Genomic DNA, 26094 nt, shown 5'->3' with positions numbered 1-26094 from the left:
AGGATTGTTAGGTTATTGATGCTAAAGTTAATGTGCCAATTTATGCTTCTGAGTTAGTGTTAACATTAATACAACCTGTTTATTGGTGCTCAGCTTGTTTTCAGGACAGCATACATTCAGTGTTCATCTTTCACAAGGGTTTTACTGTATCCAGAATTATCCAGTTTCCCTCCTCTCACACACAGACCTGATAATTAAAACTAGTAAAAACACTGAATAAAAAGGTTTCACATTAAAGTCTGTGCTTCTTCACTCCTTAATGAGAAAGAGGAGAGCTGCAGGCTCAGTTTACACTTGGGAAAGTTCAACTAGTTTCTCTCATGAGATCCAAATGTTCAATGAGTAAAATCCTTAATTGTTATTCACAACATGAAAAATTTGAAGTTAATAAAGACAATCAACATTTTAAAGTTGCAGTGGCATGGCTAAAAACAGTAACAAAGCACTTAGATTCCCTTCAGAACTACTACTATGTTTGTTAAAGATTCATGCACTCAGTGTTTAAAAGTGTGACGTGGAGACAAAGCTACATTTAAAACCAGCAGAAAGATGTACATTAGATGCTTGGTATGGGTGTGAGAGTTGATTGGCTGCTCCTTTTACTTCCAATGGAAGCCAGAGTTTTCTCATTTGTGTGAGACAGTCCGATGACAGTGAGAAGCAGCAGTGGCTACTGTGGTGAGCTGCTGAGCATTCATCCTACTCGCTTGAGCAACTCGGCTTTTCTGCTCTGGGACCGCCTTCCTGATCCAGTCAGAAAAGGAACTTGTCCGGCATTTCCCAATTCTGAGGGTAGGTGTAATATATTTTGCAGTGTTTACTTTAAACAAGTTTGCATATTACAAACACTGTTCAAGCGCTACCCAGATTGAGAAATTATTACCGTATTAGCCAGCCTTAATTAACATTGAGCATATGTTATTCTAAAAATAGAATACCTCAAAGCATTTTTCTAATTCTAACAATATATGATTTGCCAATTGTTTTATAAAATAAACATGTTTGAATGCTTCCAGTGCTATCACATATTCTATCTTCTGTCCTTGGTTACCACCTCTTCATATATTCAGGTATGCACCTCCACCATTCAGCAAGGTGCTAACGGTCTCCTCTCTCTTCCAATGCTCTATCCCCCACCCCGCTTCCATTTGCACCCCTCAATACTTTAATCCTTCATACTTTCCCTCTATTTCTCTCCCTCAGCTTTCACGCATGGTGAGGGTTAGCCCGGAAAGCTGTCAGGACATGTTCTGCTGTCAGCAAGATGCCAAGTGGGAGCACATAAGATATCGGCCGCAGTGTGTCCCTGACAAGAAACAAGCCAATTAAGGAATCCCCCGGTACTGCTTAAGCTCGGTTATGGCAGAGGTCCCCAGGACGAACACTGGTGTGCTAAATCATACTACCTTTTTTATATTAGCGTCTCCATGGGGAGAAATGGAGTGATTCTGGATTATTCCCCTTTTTTCTCACAGTGCTGTAGACAATCACTAAGCAGCAGGCCTTAGAGAAGTTTATCCAAGCTATGAAAGACACTGACATTCAGAATTTGCTCTCTCTCTCTGCTCCCTGTTATACAGTGTCATTCTCAAAGTCTAATAGTATTAAGGATGGAGAATGTGCTTAGAAATAACTGGAGGTCACATATTTGCAATCAATTATCAAGGTTAAATACTGCAATAAAAATATTCAGGATTAATATTGTGGGAAAGTAGAGCCAGTTCAGAGGATGTGAAAAAAACCCCACAATCATCTTATTCAAAGATATATCCCTGATATATTACTTCAGACATTGCCTCCTCTTTGCATCTGTTTACCTTCTCTCGTTTATCTTTCTCATCTTCCTCAGATTCAAAACCCAAAGCCTGAGTCTGACACCATTCCACTGTAAATGTTTTCCTACCCTGATAGACTGGAAAACTCCTAATGTGCTGGGAGACAACTGAGGAACATGGTGCATTACCACAGAACAACGCAATGGGTATATGCAGAAGATTTTTGCCTTAAGGTATTATTACTAATTGGTGTGTGTGTGTGTGTGTGTGTGTGTGTGTGTGTGTGTGTGTGCGTGCGTGCGTGCGTGTATGTGTGTGTGTGTGTGTGTGTGTGTGTGTGTGAGTGTGTGTGTGTGTGTGTGTGTGTGTGTGTGTGTATAATGTTAACAGAGAACACAGACATACCTTTCACATCTTTCCACCCAGAAACTGAATGTAAAATAATAATAATTTCAGCTAGGATCCAAAAAAGTCAAAAGTTTTTGGATGATGTTTATCATGCCAATTTATTTTCTAGAAAAGAAAATAATTTTAAATGAAGTCAGTAAATTCTATTCATACTGTATTTAATCTGGGAGCTCCAGTTGCGATACAGGATTTTTTCTTCCAGGGAATCCTGGTCAGAAATGAAAAGAAAGTATAATTTCCTGCTCTATTATCTTACTAGACACAGTTGCAGTATATTATCACCTAGACTGTCTACCTGTCCTAACAAAAGGCAGCCATAATTTAAAGAGATAATTCCATGAGGGTGAGATTAAATCAGTAGTGCCTTCAATAAGAATGGGCAGAAAATTCATACTGTTTAGCAAAGAGGCCTGTTATCAGCGGAGCCAACAAATATACGACACATATCAATATTTAAACAGACTCAGAATTACTTTTTCTAAATGCATTACACTAAAAATGCTGTTGCATTAGACTTGTTCTGTAGTATTCATTTTTATGGCTGTAATAAATCTCTATTTCATTCAGCAGTAGCCTGCCTGATGTCCATATCAAGTCTTCTCAAAGACACACAAGCACACCCACTCTGAGAAAAATGTCTTACTCTGAGCTTAGCACTTGTGAAGTATCCAGGTGTCACAGTCTAATATTTGACCGAGCAGTGTTTTGGCAGCAGTAAACCAATGTACTGGCTTCCTCACTTACATAACACTGTGTTTATACGCCCCCAGTATATCTGACTTATTGGCTGTTTGGGATCTCAGACAATAGATAAAAGTAGATCATTCCCTGCTTTTATTATGGACAACCATCATTCCTTGTCATCCAACCTGCCCACGCTCAATTTAGCATTATAATATCAATAAGCGAAAACAAAAGGCGACATTAGCCATTCTTAATCCCCTAAAGCTGTTTCGTGTAATTTAATAAATAAGATGCTCTTTCTCTGTGCTCTCTTTCTCCCCACCCACCACTGGGAAATGACTCATGCATATTTCAGCAGTGTGTCTGCCTATTCTGAGTGGAGCTTATCGTGGCTGCATGCAGACGCCAAATCAACCCTCTTTTCCTTCTCTGTCTGTCTCTCTCTCTCCTTCACTCAGCCTTGTGATACTCCGTTCTTCATCACTATTCAGCATTTCAGAACATGGATGGCAAGGCTGAGAATAGAGACAAACATCCTTGATTCAGAAAAAGATCCACAAAACATCTCTAATTTATTTCCAAAGGTATGAGGCAGCTGATGTGTCTGCCTGCCACTGGCTTTCTCAAAAACACAATTATTAACCTAAAGGAAAAAGTTTACAGAATCAATGTCCTTGAAAGACAAGGTATAGATTATTTGGTTTTTCAATCTGCACACATCTAAACAGTAAAACCTTTCAAGGTGAGTGTGTTTCTTAACTCTTTGGATATTCCCACAGCCAGCTGAAATACAGGAAAAAACAACCCTCCAAAAAACAAACAAACAAATAATTTGATTTTGGTAGTTAACATACTGTATGTTTAAAGGGGTTCCTTGTACTAGAGATTCATCTGTTCATCTACAGGGAAAGCTTTCTTGTAATGGGGGTAGACCAAGAACAATTACTTAATTTATTGAGGCATCTCAGACTTATGCTTAATTAAAACTATTCCCAGTCAACCCTGATAATCACACATGGAGGATTTCACAGTTCAACACTGCTAATAAACTTGTACCCTACTACAGATTAATCCTACCAGTACCTTTTGCCATATCCACAAAATCTTTCTAATACAAAGACTAGAAAAAGAATGGCAAAAGGGGTAGAATCAGTATACACATGTCTATTAAAATGACATAAAAGTGCTGGAGAGTCTTGTGTTCTAACCTGTTTTCAAGAAGAATGAAGATAATCTCTGCTGCTGTAGGAAAATAACTGTATCCCTCTTTATCTAAGTCTAGGGTAGATGCAGAATGAGTTTCATATAAATAAATAAAATCTTTTTTGGCTGTGCATGCAGAACAGAAGTTTGTAGAAAGTGAGACAAACCTCCCAGAAGGGTGCAGGAAAGCACAGGAGGTGTTTACACTGCCTTAATGCTAGCCTCCCACATACAAAACATGCAAGACACTGCTGTTAATGCACTGACACAATACAGTCCTCGTGGGATCAGGCTAACAATGTTACATACCACCTGAAATAGTAGACGACACCATCAAATGTGTGCTTTTGAGATCATACATTGCGATCACACAACCCAAAACAGCTGCGTACAAACTAGTAATACATTTCTGTTTACCATTTATATTATATTCGATTAGGGGTTAGCCGGGTACTCGCTTTAGACGAGTATCCGGTACGCATTTTTGAGTACAAGCATGCTACGAGTAAAACTTGTTAATACTCGTGCTTGTTAATTCATTTATTTTCCTGACCGGTTTCATCCGCTTGTGCAGGTCACGGGAGCTACAGCCTATCCCAGCTGGCATAGCTGACAGAAAATCCCCAGAACTGACTGTCTTCACTCTCTGTGATTGGATTCACACAGAGCACCCACCCCTCCCTACAGACACACATCACCCTAGCCAGAGTGTCGCTGCCCCACTCGCACACACACACAGACATTGACTGATCTCTGTGCGTGGCTTCACTGTAGCTCATGTTGCTTTCCTTAGGTTTTCTTCAACTTGCCTCTATTTTGGTCTATTAAAGGATACGTGGTGAATGTATTTCTTGTTTTGTTTGTTGCACGTATGCGGTGCATTTAACCAGACAGGGCTGAAAACTGCCTGTGTCGCCTCCACTCCAGTCATTTTTTTGTTTTTTACCTGCTTGCTCTTCTTTCGACACTTAATCACTTCAAATCAAAATAATATGCTGTGTATATGTGTATATATATTTAACTGTTACATAGCGCGTGCGTACACGCACACACACACACACACACACACACACACACATACACACACACACACACACACACACACAAACACACAAACACACACACGCACACCTTTATAACCTTTGTTTATCTTTATGTGGAAAAAATGGCAAGAACATTAGGTGGTAAAAATAAATAAATAAAGTTGTGTTGAGTATGACAATTGTCGTTTGTGCATACTTTCTAGTTCATAATTTCCTATTGCATGTGTTGTATTCATTAATGCACTAAATATACAGTAAATAAATAGGTTTTTTTGCTGTGCATACAGAACATTTGGTGTCGTTCTGGGTTTAGAAAAAAACTTGTCTGTAAATAGTTCCTTTACTATTGTGATCAAAAGCATTGAATCTCAATTCTGAGGCTATTCTGTAAATATTCATTCATGCAATTAAGAATATTCATGTTCTAAGTTAACAAAAAACTTGTTCTGTAAGTAGTTTTCTTTTGTGATCAAATAATTTATTTGAATCTCAATTTTGAGGCTGTTCTCTAAATAGTTGTAAAATAAACAATAAATATAGCAAGTTCTGATCACTCCATATCAATATCTGACTTACAGTGTACCGATTTAAGCCCCACCCACTTTTGGTCAAACCACACCCACTTCCAATTTAAGTCCCACCCATTCCAAGTACAGATACGGATTCAGATAATTTAGATGGTTGAACAGATGCAGATAGTGGAGTACTCGCTCATCCCTAACTCTAATTCTTTTTTTTTTTTTTACATTTTATATTCTCGTAATTTTACAGCAATCTCTGGATCAAATGATTCATCAACAATTAATTTAATTTTTCTTCTTTTCTTTTCGGCTTTTCCCTTCAGGGGTCGCCACAGCGAATCAGTTGCCTCCATTTAACCCTGTCTTCTGCATCCTCTTCTCTCACACCAACTACTTTCATGTCCTCTTTCACTACATCCACAAAAAAACCTCTTTGGTCTTCCTGTAGGCCTCCTGCGTGGCAGTTTACAAGTCAGCATCCTTCTACCAATATATTCATTATCTCTCCTCTGGACATGTCCAAACCATCTCAGTCTCTGTCTTGCCAACCTGTATAGATCACTCTCTCCCTCCTTACTGTCCAACCTAGCGTACAAGTCATCATAAGCCCCTTGTTTGGCCTTTGCTTCCTCTACCTTCACCTTAAGCTGCATCTCCCTGTACTCTCCCTGTTTAGTCTCCTCAGTCCTCTCAGTGTCCCACTTCTTCTTAGCTAACCTCTTTCTCTGTATACACTCCTGTACCTCCTCATTCCACCACCAAGTCTCCTTATCTACTTTCCTTCCAGATGACACACCAAGTGTTCTCCTACCTGTCTCCCTGATCACATTAGATGTAGTTATCCAGTCATCTGGAAGCACCTCCTGACCACCCAGAGCCTGTCTTAACTCCTTCTTAAAAGTCATGCAACACTCTTCCTTTTTCAGCTTCCACCAATTTGTCCTCTGCTCTGCCTTTGCCCTCTTCATTTTCCTCTCCACCAGAGTCAGCCTTCACACCACCATCCTATGCAGTTTGGCTACACTCTCACCTACCACTATTTCACAGTCACTGAACTCCTTCAGATTACACCGTCTACACAAGTTGTAGTCTACCTGTGTGCTCCTACCACCACTCTTATAGGTCACCCTATGTTCCTTCTCTTCTGGAAGAAAGTATTCACTTTAGCCATTTCCATCATTTTTTTGCAAAGTCAACTACCATCTGTCCTGACACAACCCTCTGTATTTATCCGGGTTTGGGACCGGCACAATAAGACACTGGCTTGTGTCCTCTTGCGGCTACATTTTCAACAATTAATTTAATGAATTTATATATATAATATCTTACCTATTAACACATCTTAGTCATCCACTTATCAAGATGTTTTTGTTTATTGTTTGCTTGGCTAGTCTTTTTAATATTCAGTGTTAGTCAGTGTTAACATTTTGGAAATCTAGCTTCATGAGAGGGAGGCATGATGGTCAGTGGGTACCAACACTGCCAACTATTAACTAGAACCAAGGCAGTCAGAGACTGCAACATCGTGCGACACCCCTGAATTCAAAATTTGACCCTGACCTAATTTCAGGGTAGGTCAGGGTAAGTCGCTGGATGTTGCAATCCCTTGATTCAAAATTTTACCCTGACTTACTTTCATAGGTCAGGGTAAATCAAAGCTAGTGCATATGTATATCAAAGCACTAGCTTTGATCTATGGTCTTACTTTCACTGGCCTTCTCCCTCGTCTTTCTATCTTAACCGGTTCCTTGAGTGTGCAAAAGTTGAAATTTGACCTTGACCTATTCTTCTCAAGGTCATCATCTCATTTTCATCCCCTTTGCCACCCGAGTACTGTACTTTTTCTTTCATCTTTCTATTTGCAATGATTGGGAAGATATTTGGTGGACTAACAGATGGACTGATGGATGAACGGACGGACGAACACACAAACACTGACAATTACAATGCATCCCCTTCGTGGGAGGTAACAAGCAAATCCTATCCTCAACATCCCTCCCTACCTAAGACTTTTTGCAGAAAATCCACAAACATGCAGAAGCAAAACACACACTGCTTCGTGGTACTTTTAAAAAAAATATATACATGGAGGCTTTAACAAATGCACTGGATAGGACCGACTGAAAGGAATTTATCAATTTATTCTCCCAGAACTAGAACCAATGTGCAACTCTGATAGACAGCCACACGGTGTGCTGCTGTAGTGCCTGATACCAGGCTGTGTCTAATACGGTGGGGATTGAGTTCCTCTTGCTGGCTTCCAGGTAGTGAGGGGGATTTAAACTATTTTAGCTCCCCAGATCTTCACACCTTCCCTCAGGCCCTCTCACCTCAATTCGTTAAATATTAATGGTGAATCGGTGAATTGTGGATGAGTGAGGAGGGGAGAGGGCTGACAGCTCAATCATCGAGGCAGTAGCCTCCCTCCCTCTTCTTTTCCCCGCTTCTTTAACGCTGTGGGCAGCTGTCACTACGACCTACATGGTGTAATCACCTCCATAACCCACCAAGGGCCTAGCAGCAAGAGATAGAGACAGAGAAAAGGTGGGGGAACTTTGGGGATCTTCAAGCTGAGGATAATTTAAGTCAAACCCCACAGAGAATAACTATGAAGCCATACGCACAGTCAAGGATGGAGAAACACTACAGAGCTATAAAGAAAGCAATGATACTTTTTATTGAATAAAGTACTTATATCATTTGCTGCAACGGTTCTCAGACAATAAAATCAAACCTCAAAACAGAGTGAGAGCTGTTAGTAGAATCTTTATTTCCCCCTGTTTTTGTATTCTCACAGTCACCTCACAACCCCAAGCCATGTTTTTCTTCACGAGTTATGGCTGTGTGTAGTATATATTAATCAAGGGAAAAATGGGTGTGTAAAGACTGGTATAAATGGTGCAAATGGACTGGAGTGCAAAAATGACACGTCGACTTATTGGTCTAACTTAGAGTTCAAATGCATTTGACCAAACTGCCTCCTTGACAAGAGATACTCAGTGAATTCGGTGAATTTTGTCTGCTCACTTTGAAGCATCTGATTTAAAAAGAAATGCAAAGTATGACAAACCGCTTTATATTTCTCCCAGGCAGAGAGCTTGATCAGCACAAATCTTTGGACGTACATTTATGAAAGCTAAGGTAAAAAAAGAAAAGAAAATATCCGTTTTTTTATATAAAACATAGGCATGTTGTGAAGGAAGTGCTTCCTTAAGCTAGCTGTCAACATAGGAAGTGGTGCAAATCTCGGCTTTTGTCTGTACATTTTAAACAATTGTTTGACATTTGCCAAGCATGAATACTTCTAGATTATTACTGAGCTATTTACAAAGCTGTACCATGAATGCAAAAATCTTATTCCTCATAATAAAGTTTGACGAAGTGTCATTACTTTGGATGTGCACATAATAAAATTATGCATAAAATTTGAGAAGTGGCTCTGGCATATAACAACAAATCAACGATAAAATAATATCACCTGATCATACTCATTTTTGTATGTTTTTCAGCACTGAATTATAACAAAGGTTTACTTTGCTGCAGTATACAGTAAATTAAGGCATTATGGCATTTTTCCAAAAATGCTAAATCCATTGAGATTTTATTGCCACATGCATTTGTTCAAATGCGAAAATGGACAGATATTTTCCAGATATTACGTGTCTGGTTGCTGTTTGGATCAGTCCAACCAAGTAAACACGGTGATACACAAACTTTGTTGCTGTTACTTGTACTGTGTGCACATCACTTTTATTTAATCAAGTTCATAAATTAGAGTAATATTTCAATCCAATAGCTGTGCAATTACCTGTGATTCTTTTCACAAGTGATGAAATTATAGTTTTTATTTGAAGTAATTTCCCACTGGTCTGCCCTCGACTTGTGGGCTTTGTGTGATTTGAACACTGTGTGATTTCTTGAAGAAAGGAGGATGGATTTGGTTTACAAATAAAAAGGATTTTTGGTTAGTAAAATGTGGCTATATTCCTAAATAATATTGCAATTTTATGAGGCTATTATTGATGTTTTTTTTAATGTGTGTCGCATCTGTAGCTGCAGTAAAGGTTTTGTGGCCAAAAAATAGTTTTTGAGGGTTGGATTGATTCAGACGGAGCACTACTGAAGGCCTAGGTGTGAAATGCACGGCCCGCCACTGGTATACATGTACTGCAATGCAAAAACTAGACCATTGATGAATATTTTTTTTAGTTTAATTTTATATACTAATCTGATCCCCGAAGGGAAATTAAGAGCACACTCTAGTTAGTAGCACACACAAAGACACATAAGGGGGCCAGTAGGCATGCAGGGGGAGGTAGAGTGGCGGGCAGCCCCTCTGTGGAGCGCCCCAAATGAGGAACTTGTGAAGGGGGACGGCGCCTTGCTCAAGGGTGCCTCGGCAGTGCTCTGGAGGTAGGCTGACACCACCCACTGTCAGCTCAAACTTGAGGTGCTTTTTTGGGTGGGAGCAGGAATCAAACCAATGAGACAATTATGCCCTTTTTACTTGGCATATATGTAGCATATATTAGTGTAATGTCTGCAGTGTAATGGTGTTGTATTCATCACAAGTATAGCATTTTATCCACTCTGACATTTTTAGAAATATAAAACCAACAGTCTGAAAAGATCTGGTTCAGGAGCTGGAGTCACTTACTATCAGAACAAAGTAGCAGACCTTTTTTTGGGATGCTGACTGAGAGGAATTCAGAATAGAGTACAGTACATGTAGTCACTGTTTCTGTGGTAACTGGGGGTGAAATGGAGACTTGGGAGTTTTTGGAGTACACATACTGTATTTTGCAGGTTCTATTGTAGACTGAAAAGTGACATGTTCTGAACTTATCTCATTCTAATTGTATCCATTTAAGATTGTGTTCTTGTCATTTCTAATGAGCTCTAATTCATTTACAGGAAATATGGTTGCATTTAGCATGGTGACAAAGGGCAGGACTGATGGGAACTCTTGAAGTGTCAGGAAAAGGCCAAAAACGACTGACAAGACAGAAGCTTCCACCAAACTTTGGTTAATCTTCTGTCTGCAAGTTCTCGTATCCCCCATGTCAAAAGAGGGGTCTGAGCAAAGCAAGAATGTGAATGTGAAACGGACCGCTGCTAGCCTTTGACCTGTTACAATCAATATAATCAAACTCATTGATGCACCACAGTCCATCAATTTTTAATGAGGCATGCTAGAAAATGAGACCGAAGGTAAGAGTGAAGTTGCCGTCCTTACCCCATTTATAGGATATGTCTTCCATCCAAGCTCTCCAAGCACAGACGTCGTATCCAGCAGAACAACTGAAATGGGAAAAATAAGGAGAGGGAAAAATATAATCATTAGCGATCTGTCAACACAAAAAAGTCGTATTTTCACATTGGAATTGAAATATCAGTCATAAACTTTTTCAATTATACATATTTATATTAAAATACATTACTTTTGGGGATGAATATTTATGAGCTTGGCAGCATTAACGGTGACAGCAACATTTTTGCCTCTTACAACAGAATTTGGTGACTGATGGATTGCAGTCAGATTGCTGTCAACAGTTCATTCATCTTCAGCCGTCCCATTCCCCCATCCAAAGCTTTACTTCAGTTCCACTCACAACAATATTCTCTTTTCTGTGCGGTGTCAGGCCTGTTCTTGAGAAATAATCAGAGATACATCTGTCCTCATCTTTCCCTGTGCCATGGAATATGAGATCCATTTTGCAAAATTTTCATCAATATGGTGTTATGTATGTAAAATTGAGCTTTGAGTTTCAAACATGGTGGTATCAATCTTGTTACAACATAAATCATTATCAGTTTAATCTGACCTTCCAGTTAATGGTAAAAACAAAGCAATTTCACCCTAGAAAACACTGTCATCCTTGACAATATTATGTCTTGCTCTCAAGGACAGTAGATTTAATAATTCAGGAGGAAAGCATCTTTCTCAGAGATTTACAATGAGAAGGAGTAGATATGGCTTCCTGACTTACCTGCAGTGTGTAGCCTTCATAACATCAGTAAATTTAAAGAAAAGTTTTACCGACATTTGAAACAACATTAGGGAATAGACAGTAGACACCAATCCTGTTGCATTTTCAATATCCATAAATATTACATGGAGCCAATCCAGTCACCTTGTCAAATGTGAGAATGAATATTATGTGCGACTATGCAGTTACATCCTAATTATTTGTTAGACTATAGATGTTCAGAATGAGAGTGTCAGCAGTAAAAACAAAAAAACAAAAACGAGACCCAAAACCCAATAAATAATTATTCAAACTCATCATTCACAAAAAAATATCTTTAAATTTGTCCTCGAGCAGCCACCAACGTGGATCTTAAATGTCAATCTGCAGACTGCACATGCTTAATGCCAACAGTGATTTCTGACTAATCATAGACTATTCTTCGACTTGGGTAATTAGTTTTAAGCATCAGTCTTGAATGACCATTTAGAGATTTGTAAGTGATCCTTTGGGGGCTCATTATTCCGATACAAATCTTTATCAATGACAATATTTCCTGAATAAATCTCCATTAAAACAATCACTCCAGGGAAACTAGTTACATCAAATTAATGTGTAAGAGGAGATGGTATTTGATGTTGTCATTTGAAAAATAAAACGCCAAGTCAAAATAAAATGTATATTTGTGTCTGTGATTGTACTATGAGCGATGATTACTATATGAGACAGTACATCTTTAAGTAAGTCAGAGGTGCCCAAAATATTTAGCCCTGCTGGTGTGATTCAACGCTTTATAAATAAAGTTGACATGACTTGACTGTTGTTATAGGATGCGCTCAAAAACTGGTTGCGAGTTCCTTGAAGTGTTTTATTCTTCTCAAGGACTGAATTATAAGGAGCAAAATTTTACTGAAACTAATCTGAACTCAAAGCACTTGCATGAATCATGAGTGACATTTAACAGGAGATATTGTAAATACATGTATTTTAATATGATTGCATGTTTTAATTCTATTTATTGTACAGTAACATAGTATTATGTGCTTTAGACAGTTTTCTAGTGATTTTAAGAGTAGAGTATTTATGGTGGATGTTAAGTTGAGGGTAATGGTATAAAAATGACCATCACAACATATGATCAAGAATGATTTAACTTTGAATAACCTGTACCTGTATTTTATTTTGTGTTATATTGTCAGGTTGCCCCTCTGTAAGAGCTGAATGATGTAGGAACCAATCTTTTCGGGTCAGGTTTCTGCCCGCAAGCATTAACCCATGCTAACGATGCTAACTCACTCAAAATCAGTCATCAGCCATAATCAGCCATACCAGTGTGAAGGAAGCCAAGTCAGTGATGCTGTAAATCAGAACAATAACAAAAATATTTTTTAAAAATGTTCTCAAACACCTACATTCACATGCTGTCCTTTAGCTTGAATTAAAAAATGTGCGTAAATAATATTAGGATAAAGGGTGTATGTGAGATTCAGGGCCAGGTAGACACACATATACAGTACTTACAGCTAAACATCTCAGCAGTGATTGAGGAAACCTCATTAGCAAACTCTTGCTGATACCTATTCAGTAAATATGGATAGAAATCAGCATTCATTTGTAATTTATAGAAAATACTGAATTTAAATATGTATTCACTGCCTGTGTCTCTGTCAACTGCTGAGGGAAAAATCTTTAAGACCACCATGTTCAACAAGTAGTGGATCAAATGAGAGTACACACACATACACACACACACACCATAAATGTGTGCCATCCCTTGACTGTCCAGCAATGCCCAGTTTGCAATGGAAAGCAGAGAACCTCTCCATGGAGAAAAAAAAAAACTAAGTCTTTACAAAATCAGAGTCACATAATCACTACAATCATCTAAAAAAAAAGAAAATTGCTGACATATTTTCATATGTCTGAATTCTTTTTCCTTATCTTGATGAATGAATGTATAACAGAAAACAGCTAGGTGTGCTTTTGTATGTGTGTGTGTGTGTGTGTGTGTGTGTGTGTGTGTGTGTGTGTGTGTGTGTGTGTGTGTGTGTGTGTGTGTGTGTGTGTGTGTGTGTTTGTAGAAGAAGTTCACTTTAAAGAAAGGAGTCAAGGTTATCAATGCTGATTTCTCTTAGAAATGTATCACGATATATGAAAGTTGCAGAACTGCAGCCCTGACAAACAAGGCATTTAAGGATAACTAAGTGGCATATGTTTGGGAAAATGGCCAGATTAGTCTATAGACTGACCATTATGCAAGTCAAAGTGAGAGAAAGCTTCAGGCTGATCCTTTAATACCTATACTTCCATTCTCTCTGCTGTGCCGGCTTTTAATATTTCCTCCACATGGCTGACATTGAGTCAGTTCCAGCATCTCTGTGTGACCTCTTCAAACCACTAATGCTAGGCCTGTGCCGTGTCAGTGCCGGTGCCAAGATGTAGGGCTCCCTGGCAATGCCTCCAAGTGTTAATGGACACCATTAGACTATGATGGGCAGGTATGCAGCGCAGGAGGATTGCTTAATTACTGATGACTGGCCTTGTCGCTCTCTGCAGTGAGCAATATCACACTTAACTTTTCCATAAATAAAAAACAGCTGATGTGCATTAAGAGCCAGTGAGAACTATCCAGCAGAGAAAATGGCACTTTCGGGTCAAGGTGGTTCTTCTAGCCTTTTTTTTTAATAGCTAAATAAAAGTCTTTTGGAACAGGTTTCCAATGTTCACTCATTTAAATCAGCTGTTGTGAAACAATCAGTAAGTGTTACAGCACAGAGGGATTGTTTATCTTGTACAAAATACAAAACAAGCTTTGAAACAGACACCCGTGGTGCTCTGACACTGGGTTGAACTTGCAGCCATTACAGGCGTGACTTGACAAAGGCAGAACCATGCATGAAGCAAAATCAACAAAATATTGCTGTTTCTAAATTGTGATTGTGAATTGCTTTATTACTTTTGTACTCCTACTCTGGTTACGAGTAACGTCACTGCTAATCTTTCAAGTTTATTCCAGATTGGAAGCTGCATGATACAGGAAGAGATTTTTATTACAATATCTTATTTTCAGTATGTGTAGTATAATTCTCATACTCGGGAAATCACAATTTTGACATCAAAAATGAAAAAGCTACAGAGAGGTTGTAACATAATGCATTTGTATTAATATACCTTATTAAATGCAAATTGCAGCAATGATACTGTAAAAATATATAGCATCGCCCTATAGTTAATGTGTAAAATAAATGCAGGTTTGATTGAATGTACACTTTTATTTGACTATGCATGCAAATTCTGATTCGGTTAAACTTAGTAGTAAATTCTAATATTACCCACATGTAAATATCTCTCCATCCTATCTGTTTCTCTCTCTATCCCTCCATAGAGTTATCTTTCACTGAGGTACCAACAGACCCTGCCTGGAGCTGAGGGTCCTTTGGGAATTGCACTGCTTGAATATAAATAGAACATGAGCTGGTCAGCTCATAAATATATGGAGCTCCAGTAGAATGATGACATCTCCTGTCTGGCCTACAACCCTTACAGGCCACACAAACACCTCAAAAAACTAAATCTCTAACAACAGACCCAAAGGTAGTCTCATCAAGTGTTCACGTAAATTTAACTAGGAGCAGCTTGAGCTCTCAGACAGCAGTGCTATTGGATGTCTATGGAACTGATGTATTGTTCAAGCAGCATGCAACCTTACAAAAAGAGAAATCAATTAAAGACCAAGTGTGGTTACTAAATATTCAACAGGATGGCTTATTTGGGGCATTATGCACAACTTTGTATACCTATGTTTAGAGTCCTGTAAACGTTTAATGCATAATATTAGTAAATGAATCGAACCAAGTGACTCAATATTACACCACCTTTAAAGCTTTATGAGAAGTAAACATTTTAACAACCATGTAGGCAATCTTGTTGGTAACTAACTACAAAAAAAAGTCATTCTACAATAGAGAGGATTTCCATGATGAGATAATGATGAAAAAGAAAGAAGATTGTTTGTCTTTGTGAGGCATTGTTCCAGTACTTAATCCGTTTTGGATTATGGGTATGGAGCTAATTATCTGCCAAAACTTAACAAACAAAGCATGTTTTATAACTGCAGTATGAATCTCAAACAAACACAGGGTGATTTGGTGTGATCAGGATTTTTTCATCAGTGTAGTAGTTATCCCTCCACATCAGCAGTGGGCGCTATTGCTTTATTTACACTTGTGTCAGTCAAAAAATAATTTCACCAATATATAAACTAAATTGAGTGGCACAGTGGGTAACGCTGTCAACTCACAGCAAGAAAGTTCCAGGTTCTCCAGCTTCCTCCCACCTCCAAAAACATGGAGTTTATGTGAAATAATCACTCCAAATTGTCCACGGGTGCGAGTGGTTATTTGTCTTTCATGTGGCCCCAAGATATTCTGGTGACACAACTGGGATGTACTTCGCCTCTCGTCCGTAGCCAGCTGGGATAGGCTCCAGCTTGACCCATAGCCCACAAGGAAGTAAATTGATGCAGGCAGGATAATTATGGATTTTTGGTCTTCAAGAAAATGGATGGATGGATGGATGGATAGATGGATAACCTTATTTAGATTTAAATCACTTCACTTTTATATTCTTATTCATTTACATGATACATGAAACCTGGCAGTAGTGACAGAGCCAGACTGACAACTGCAGTAAATTATGCTCTGTGACTGCCACGAGTCACTTTATTGGGTTTTAATACGGTTTAAACTGGCTCCCCTTGAGAAGAAGCAGCACTCTGACCTCCACCAATGCTGCAACATTTCTTCATGTATTTCATTATTGAGCTTACAGGTAGGGTGAGGTGGTCAGTTGGTGCACCTTCCAGTACAGAAAAGCCCCAGAGGACACCAGAAAAGTCTGACAATTTTGGCCACTGTCTCCAATATGTTATATGAATGAGCTGACCATTGTTACGACCCAGCTCGTTAAAGAGTTGTAACAAGAAGTCTTAGATGTCAAAGGGTTAAAATAATAATATTTGATAAACCAAATATTATTTTAAATCCCTTCACAGAGGAAAGGTTTTCAAAATTAACAAAAGGGCCAAAGGATGGCTCTTAAACAAACAGAGGAATCTAACTAAAAGAAGACTGCAGAATTCATCTATAAATTACAAATAAAGTGAAAACAAAACCCACGAAGTCCTCTAACTACAGTTGCTCAAAAATTGGCGAGCAGCACCCCTACTCCTAATGCTAACACAATAAAGTGTCTAACTGCATTTGACAGGTGACTAACTTGGCCCACTCTTCCACTATGTGGTCACAAATTTGGTTAAAACATCGCATCTCACAGGAGCAAACGAGGCAAACTGTCCATGGGAAACAGCCGCCACGTCTGAGTATTTGAAGGCTCCCGCTCTGATTGAGGATCTGGGATTGGAGCACTCCAGAGGAAGCCATTCTATATTTATTTCTGAGTTGCAATATATTAGCAACATTTTGTTCCTTTGAATGATTGGCAATTTTTTTTGTTTATTTGTGAAACAAAATGTATGAGTTTGGTAATGTTCCACTAACAAACATCATGTTTTACAGTGCATTTTTCAAAATGTGACGTACTTTTGTTTGGGGAAGGAAAGATTTCCGTAAGGATAAAATCTCCCTCAATTCACAACCACCTAAACAATGGGTCTTGTTCTGCACTCAGATTAATCATTGACGATAGCTGTGGCATTAAACACTTTATCCATAATGATAAGGTTTGGGTGGCTTGGTCTTCACAAGCAGAGATATAATAACCATTAGTGTTTGTTTATCTATAAATCCATTGTTGGAAAGCTGGTGCCCTACATCTTAATGATGTTGGATTGGTGCCTTGGAACAGACCTGATCAAATGACATGATTTTATTAGCCTCTTGTATTTGTGACCAAATGACCAGAATAATCTTCAACAAATCCTTGGACAAATTAAAACCATGATTACAAAACTTCATCTGTTTTTGTCCCGTTTCTGAAAATGATTTTCCCACCACTATCATGATTATAAAAGTATTTAATGCTTTAGTTACAAACACAAACAAAAATCTCACATCATTGCAAACTCAATTTCTTAAATAACAAACAGCCACATTTGATGAACACAGTGGATTGCATATTGCTATTGAGTGGTGTGAACAAAGTGTTGTACTCTCAACAGATCAAGGGATGATGTGGTGTGAAATGAAAATCTATCCATAGCTGAAGAAAACTTGACAAGCATGACAGGATTTTTGCTGCATCTCCACTCTTCACTGATATCACACATTCGTCAACATAATAAATATCAGCAGAGCACATCTTCAAAGATGTTTGATGAGAGTCAATGTAGAGTTTAAGTGTTTTTACATGAGTAATTATTGAAGGAAGTTCTTGGTAATAACATGTGATTTAGTCATTCAGAACTGGTTCATCAGTACCAGTAGTTCAGCACAACCGTGTTTCTGCACCTAATTTACTGGAATATTACTTCATAATATTCCCTTGAGATTGCTGTCCATTTAAAGACAGTAATTCATTACAATGCAGGATGCTTTTGATTTCACTAAAAAATGCACATCAGAGATCAACTGCTTGGTATTTTGTCCCTATATGTCTTAAAAATGTTGAAATTATATAAAGCACTGTACACTTACACCAGGGTTAGATGGCTTATTTTATACCTCTGCAGAGGTTGGAGGTTGGGTGAAGCTGAGGTCACCAAGCTCCATGAATCATTAGTATGACACATAGATGGAAAAACCAAGACAAACAAAAAATCAGCAAAGGATACGCTGACAACATGTTGATCACGCTACGTCTTCACACGCAAAACACAACACCAGAACAGTCTCTAATTAAAAATAGAGAACATTCACTACCCACACCTTTCTTGAATGCCTTATTATAATTATCACATTGTGTAAATAGGTAAAACATGCAGGAAGTTAGATAAAACATGCAACATTACAATCATGATCTTTTTAAACTGCTGATTCGTAAGCATTATATTCTACAAACTAGGACGCAGTGGCTGCAGATTACACAGCGTACCTGACCATTCACGAGTTTGATAGGAGTTATTTTCTTCACCTGTGAATAAACCTTGTTCACCAAGCGGTCATAAAGCTTCCATACCATAAAACTCAACAACCATTATCTTAATATAGTAATGCCTCTGAGAAAGCCAAATTCTAAATTAACAGTCTCCAACATGGAGTCATCTCAATGTCTTTAGGTAGGGGAACCTTCATGAAGTGACTGGTTATTAGATGAAACAGCATGCACTCTGCTCAACAGTAATGGTTCACATGGATAAGACAAATTTCACACACCAGTCATAGCTTACTGTATCGATGCAACAGAGTGCATAAGGAAAACAGAATGAATAAAATATGTCTCCAGTGTCGTCTTTTGACGCTAGTTTTCCCCCAAAAGAAGAAAAAAAGCGTGACGATACACACACCATGTTATTTCCCTTGTTTAAACAGAATTCCTATGCACGTGTTACAATACACAAATTGAGTTGTGCGCAGAAAGGTGCAGAGTTAATGTTATTCTGGCTGGTCTGGGTTGGCTGATTGATTTTCCTTGACCAGCACACTGCTGGTGAATATCTCTATCTACGACAATGATGGTGAACTTGATGCTCTGCGGGTGGAACCGGAGAGAACAAAAACTTTCATCCCTCTACATAAATCAATGAACAGTGCAGCATTTGATGATAATTTCACAAGTAGCTTTCATTTTATTCTTAGTTCCACGTGTTAATGAATCAAAGCCTGCCTCAGTAGATTGCATCTGACCAAAAAAAATAGCTTGCACATGCAGCCTGAGAATAGATTATTGTTTTGATTTTTCTGCCTAGATTTCTGTCTGCATTATAGAACAAAAATATTAACTCCCAATTTACTCAGTGTGAGCAATCATCTGCTCGAGACAATTCTACAAGGGTTGAAGAAATCAAGTAAATGAGATTTGTGGATGTTCATTACAATATGTGTAGCTGCTGACACCACAAGGGAGTGAAATAAGGGGAAAAAATGAATGGGTGTACAGATTATGGGGAGAGGCATACACATATTGATGGGGAATGAAGGCGTCTTCAAAGCTGGCAGTGAGTGAGTGAGCTTTGTTAATAACTTTTTGAAATCCCAGATGGGCTGATGTGAGGGATTGTCTGATACGATGCTGTGAGATATTGTGGGACACAGGCGACTGGCAAGAGATGATTGGTTTTTATTGTTCTCCTAAGATCTGACATCTTGCCCATTTTTTTTTTTTGTGAACTCGCCAGTCCTTGGAGTTTGTTTGCAGTCAGAAGCATCAAACTACCGTACACTGAAACACCTCTGTGTGATGGAACGCGCTGCAGAGGACCGTGTCGCCGAGCTGAAAACACAATGCATTCACCTGTTTTCCTTTTCATGGCCGTGGGGTGACGGAATCTCAGAGTGGAATGGTCGACACTTGTATTTGTATCCCTGCAGGATAAAGAGTGGCCTACATAACTACACAAACCTCGGACAGCCACAGAGCCATTGTATTTAGCAAGAAGTAACCTTCTCCTTTCGGCTTTTCCCTTCAGCTATTCAGGGGTCGCCACAGCGAATCAGTTGCCTCCATCTAACCATGCATCTTCTGCATCCTTAGCAAGAAGTAATATAATGTGAAATTAATTTGATGGGGCAAGATGAAAACTGTTTACATCGAAGCACTTAATGAGAAAGTTTTCTTGTTATGTTGGTTATTGTTAGATTTCCATTCACACAGCTGCAATCGTGCTGCTGCTAAAGTCCCATACCAGTCAATATGAAAGACTAAAGCATGATAGAAAGCAGACATCAGTTCAATCATTCAATCTGTGGCAGAGAAAAACACAGAGTGGGGCAGTTATGTAGCAGCTGTCTGAGAGAACAGGGAGCAACATCGTTCTTATTGAACTGAGAGAACAATAAAATATAACCTGGGGGGCAGATTCCACTGTGTCTCACACAATCAATAAGACTATTTTAAACCTTACTGATGCTGTAGCTGTCTGTGTGTATACCTGGGTGTGCGTATATTATATATTATATATTATATTATATATTATATATTATTACATATCTGCATGTGGAAGCACAGCAAAACACAAACAAAAGGGAGTGACCGTGAAATAATATGCAAGACAAGGATGCAGGAATGCTTTTCTAAGGCAGCAATGACTCTCTCAGACTTATTCACTTACACACACACACACACACACACACATACACACACGCATATGGTGAAACAGCAGTGCCCAGGTCAAAACAGATGCGTGCTCTTGTGCATTGAAGTTTGCAACAGTTATCATAAAGTGGATAATTCTGAAGATTCTGCATGTCTAAAACACTGCAATACCCAAGAAAACTGCACGCAGTTCAACCATCACACTCTGAAACATAAACACACACACACACACACACACACACACACACACACACACACACACACACACACACACACACAGAAACTGTCTCCCACTTTGTGATTCAATCTGCGGTTGAGCAACTCTGTGTGTGTGTGTGTGTGTGTGTGTGTGTGTGTGTGTGTGTGTGTGTGTGTGTGTGTGTCTGTGTGTGTGTGTGTGTGTGTGTTTCATTTAAGCAGCTGATATTTCATTTCATAGTGTGATTCAAGGCTCAGATAAAAACAGAGCAGAGACGATCCGTTGAACTCTGCAGGGAGAATGGCAAACTTTAAATCTGTGCCTGGATTGTGTCATAGTGCATTTCATGGCAAACAAAAGACTTGATTCAAAGTCTATATCCTTATTCCTTATTTTTATTTCACCAACTAAAAAGAAAATATTTTTTTATAAATAGGTGCCCTGACATTTCAAACTTCTCATTTCTCAAGTCTGTTTGTTCACTGACATCTTTCTCTCAGAAGCATATCATCACTTTACTGATTTACTGTAACTACTTAGCCTGCAGCCTCACCTTATTGGTCTTAACAGTAATATATTATAAATATACATGAATCTTAAACCTTTCCAAGATAATATTTGAAATGAGACAGCATTGCAGTATATTCTATAAACATATGGATACAAACATTCAGAAGCTGCTGCTTAAGAGCGGACAATTAACCTCACCTTGGTTGCACCGGTTGAAGCGGATGAAGACAATTCCAAGAAAGAGTGAAACGAGGACAAATCGATTTCCAAAACTCATGTTTGCAGCACCATCTAAATTTTATCTGGGGTACTTCTGGCTGATGCAAGGTGTTCAGAGGAAAACGCGCCTGGATCCACCGGTCCTGATCCTTACATTTGATCCTTGATGGTGAGAACTGTCGGGTGTCGCAAGCAGAGGAGCTCCATATCTGGACCGCACGGCAGCAGTGAGTGAAGGGACTTTACCCAAAGTCTTTAAAAAAAGCTAAAGAGCAATAAATTTTCAGCTGAGGTGAGAATCACCTCACCCAGACAACTTTTAAGACGTCCCGCACACTTTATCGGCTGATATTGTTTTGAACACAAACAGAAATTCCCTTATCGATCTAATGCGTCTTCCTAGCTCGCAGTCTGACAGACTTTGGAAATCCTGTTGTTGGCACGGAAATGAGCCCCCCCCCCGGACTCCAGCTGCCCCGCGTCCAGCCCGGTCCGCCGCAGGAGCAAGATGGTGACAGCCGAGAGAGGAATGATGGGGATGCAGCGGAGGACAAACTGAAGCGGCGGCTTCGGCGCGACACTGTGCGCATCTGTGCTGGATGCTCGGCACTAGAGGGGGATAGCTGACAAGGCAACGCCGCGTCTGTGTGTGTGTGTGTGTGTGTGTCTGTGTGTGTGTGCGTGCGATCTAATTGGTTCCCAAATACCTCTGCAAGGATCCATTAAGGTAAAAAAACCAAAAACAAAACTGAGGTCTTGCTTGATGCAATTTTGACCTGATGAACCATCCGGATTATAAATGTTGACGCTTAATTTTTTTTTGTTTACATTGTTTGGTGGATTAAACACATTCGGATTATTTGGCTGCACGCACTGTACTGCGATACTTCTTAGAGCCTTTACGTGAAACCAAACAAGTACACATGATGGATCTGAAAATAGAAATGGTGATCATGACATTTTTAGGTAAATTCTGAGTGTCTCATGCACTACACTGCTTTAATTAGCAGCATACTTTCTGATTCTGAAAGGACATTTTTGCCTTTGAGGCCTTACTTCAATTTATCATGCAGATATTTGCAGTTTATTTGAATGTATTTATCCAATCACGGTTTCTAACCATGGATATGTTGTGTACTCTATGGAGACATCACTCAGACAAAGCAGCCCATTTTTTTTAGCCCATTTTTTTTATCGAGACAACTCAAATCCATGCCCCCACTCCCAAAACAAAAAAAGTAAAAAACAAACAAATAAACGTCTAGAACTTTAGGTATAATCTTCTTTAACTGACATAAAGACAAAAATGTTTGCCTTTGGTCATGATAATTACCCTCAGGTAGTACAATAATATTGACAGGTGAAAAAAAAGGGTTAGGGTTAGGGTTTTTTGAGTAAAGTTCAGGTTCCTGAATAGGTTTCAGGTGGAAACTACTCTGTAGAAGATATTTCATGCTCAACATCCTTGTACAAAAAACTTTCATATCCACCCATTTCTGGTGCAACTGTGAGCTACTCCGCTCGCCAAGCTGTCAATGTCAGCCAAGATTAGAGAAGGTCTTCCTCTCATCTTCACGGACATCTCATCGAGTGAATAAGCAAACCCTCCCCAACCTGACTGTGTTAAACAAAGCAACACTGGCTGATGTGATGAGATCCAGTCAATCAGAATGTAGGTACAGCTACCTGTCAGCAGGAGGCGAATACATCAGAATCACAGTCTGTCACCATCACTTAGCTCAGAGCCAATCGCCAAACAATTCAGTAAGGATGCCAACTGATGACTGACTTTGTGTCTTGCAAGATGCAGTTCCCGGAGGACAAAGAGTTTTAGCATTGAATATATTGACCTCAGCTGTGTGCTTGGATCCGTCGTAGCTGGACAGAAGCTGTATACTCTACAGAAATGGATCATGCCATTAATGATACTGCATTGATTTACAGGGGCCATGAATCGAAGGATAAATATTTGGGCTCCTCAGCAAATGTGGATGGTTTTTGCATAGATGGTTCTTGCATAATGTGCCCTGTTCACTTTTCCTCATTGTCAGACAATTCCTTTTGCTTCCTGGCCACAGCTAGCATTTTGCACTTTCCTGTTTCTTGTATTGTATACTCATGTAGTGTTAGTTTGATTTTCATAGCAGTTCAAGTTTATCTCGTGGATTTTCTGTTGACACCTTTGTGAGTATTCCCCTTAGAGGTGCTTCCTGTGTTTCTTTCTTATTTTACCCTTTGCAGTGGATTTTCTGTCGACACTTTGTGTATTTTTGAATTTTACCCAAAAGGTGATTTTCTGTTGTACTTTGTTATTAATAAATCTGCGTTTGGTTTTCTTCTCTGCATCTGGGTCCTGGCTTTCTGCGAGCATTTTGACAGAAACAGTCTGAACACTAATTTCTTCTTGGACATGATAATTATTCTTTCCAAAATGAATGTGTGATCTACAACAGTCATAGTTTTATACTGTTGCTGTTAATATTAGTAAAATGGAAAACAGGGTATATTACATAATCTCTCATCGCTAATAAGGGTGATGACCAAGAATGATGATTAAAGAGGGCAACGTTTTGAAGAAAGGTCCTTTTGCCGCCCCTGCAATGATTTGGTTTTCTTCACTATACTGTTGGTCAATGAGGTGTGACTAGAGTATAGGGGCCTAACTGTGAACTATGATTCCCTTTGTCCAGAGAGAAAAAGCCCCGTCCATCTGTACTCATCAGAAGCAAATAGCTGGAACGAGACCATATCAGCAGAGCTGACAGGGACAATGAGACTTTATAGTGCTAATGGTTTCACTAATATCCTGTTCACAATGAAGCCCCAAACCACAGACCTGCCCCACATGTGAAATGGATTCAATATTTAAATCCAAAGGAAATTTTTATTCCAATCACCTTCAACACTTTTGATTCTAGTATGATTACAGTTTATTGTTTACTGGTTTATTTTTCATCATGCTGGCAGAGTGACTTGATGGAGGGAGAGCTTATTCTATCAAGCAGTTGGTCCAAAATGAGTTTCACTTTTCTCAGCAGATGAATCATTCAGGCTTTGATGAACTCTTAACTTGTCATCTGACATCATCAACATTATTTTAAAGTGAAAGTTCAACACTTTGATGAATCACCTTGAAATTTGGGGTATGGTTAGGGATATCAGTGATGATCCGGGTTTTGACCTGTGAGATATCTCAACATCCACTTTACAGGCTGGCACAACCTTTTGCATAGACATTCAATATTCCCAAGTAATGAATGCAAATGAACCGTTTGATCCTTTGCATTGGAATGAGAGCTGGAAGAGGTGGTCATGCAATTTGTGTGTGTTATCAATGTTTGTGTTTGCATCTGCCTGTAAATGTTTATATTTGTAGTTATTCAGAGAAAAATTCAGAAAATTTTGAGTGTATTTCTATGAAATTCTATTGAATGGCTGGAATCATGCATTTGATTAGATGACGTATGTGCTCTCTAAGTGTCCTCTAGTTTTTCCTGAAGCACTGCCATGAGGATACATTTCATGATTTGGACAAGGTGAGAGGATGCGAACTCCGCACAGAGTGGGACTCGAACCCGGACCCGCCGTGTTGTGAGGTGACGGCGCTAACCACTACACCACCGTGCCGCCCCATAATCCAATCAGATTTATTTGACTGTTCCAACACTGGTTGATGACCAAATATCTACAAATTTCAAACCAGTCTCGTTTAGTGCAGCTGTCAGCAGCAGCATATTATCTTGGTCACTATATTTATTGTAGTACTATGATGTTTGCTAAAGGCAAGACTCAACTTCAGCATATTCTCACAGTGACACATTTCACAGTCTGCAGTCTTGGCTTTGAGGTCAACACATAATTTCTACTCATAACCATGATTCTAAAAAATATGATGTCGGAAAGGTTTCTTCTAGTTCAGTTTTATTAAGTCTTAATTTTGTCTTTATTTTTAAACATTTTCTGGCTGTTACTTTTGTTTGGGTCTTTTGTATTAGTAAGTTAAACAGAAAGGAAATGTAAAACAATTTATTTGCACTGATGCAATAACTCATCTGAGTACAATCTAGAGGGTCTTTTGTAGAATTTGAATGAAAAGCAATGAACAGAGCTGTTCACATATCTATAATAATTGGATAAATGTTTTACAGTCAGGAAGTAAAAAGGAGTCTTATAAATGCTGTTCGAGGAGCTGCTTGCCAGGGTGAAACTTAGAGCAAGCATAAAAGTCTACAGAAATCTATAACCATGTTTATAGTCTGACAGGAAAACTGTCAAATAAAAAACGCTGAATAACTGATGAATAATAGAAGCAGCTTCAAAAGCCCGATTTTATCCAACTCTTGTTGAGCCAAT

General features: G+C 38.9%; 1 protein-coding gene across 1 annotated transcript in view; it reads right to left on the bottom strand.

Moving 5' to 3' along the window:
• The window catches only part of LOC137604563 (ephrin type-A receptor 6-like), a 143298-nt gene extending 121499 nt beyond the window's left edge, over positions 1 to 21799 (bottom strand). Inside the window, exons 1-2 of the mRNA XM_068328391.1 lie at positions 21721 to 21799; positions 10871 to 10935 (exon numbers count right to left, since the gene is read on the bottom strand). Coding sequence (XP_068184492.1) covers positions 10871 to 10935; positions 21721 to 21799 — 144 coding nt within the window. The remainder of the gene's footprint in view (positions 1 to 10870; positions 10936 to 21720) is intronic.
• Positions 21800 to 26094: the final 4295 nt, after the last annotated feature.

Source organism: Antennarius striatus, chromosome 12 (assembly GCF_040054535.1).
Source record: "Antennarius striatus isolate MH-2024 chromosome 12, ASM4005453v1, whole genome shotgun sequence".
In the NCBI taxonomy this organism is placed as follows: domain Eukaryota; kingdom Metazoa; phylum Chordata; class Actinopteri; order Lophiiformes; family Antennariidae; genus Antennarius; species Antennarius striatus.
Note: the sequence above shows the minus strand (reverse complement) of the source record. Positions and strands in the feature narration are given on the sequence as shown.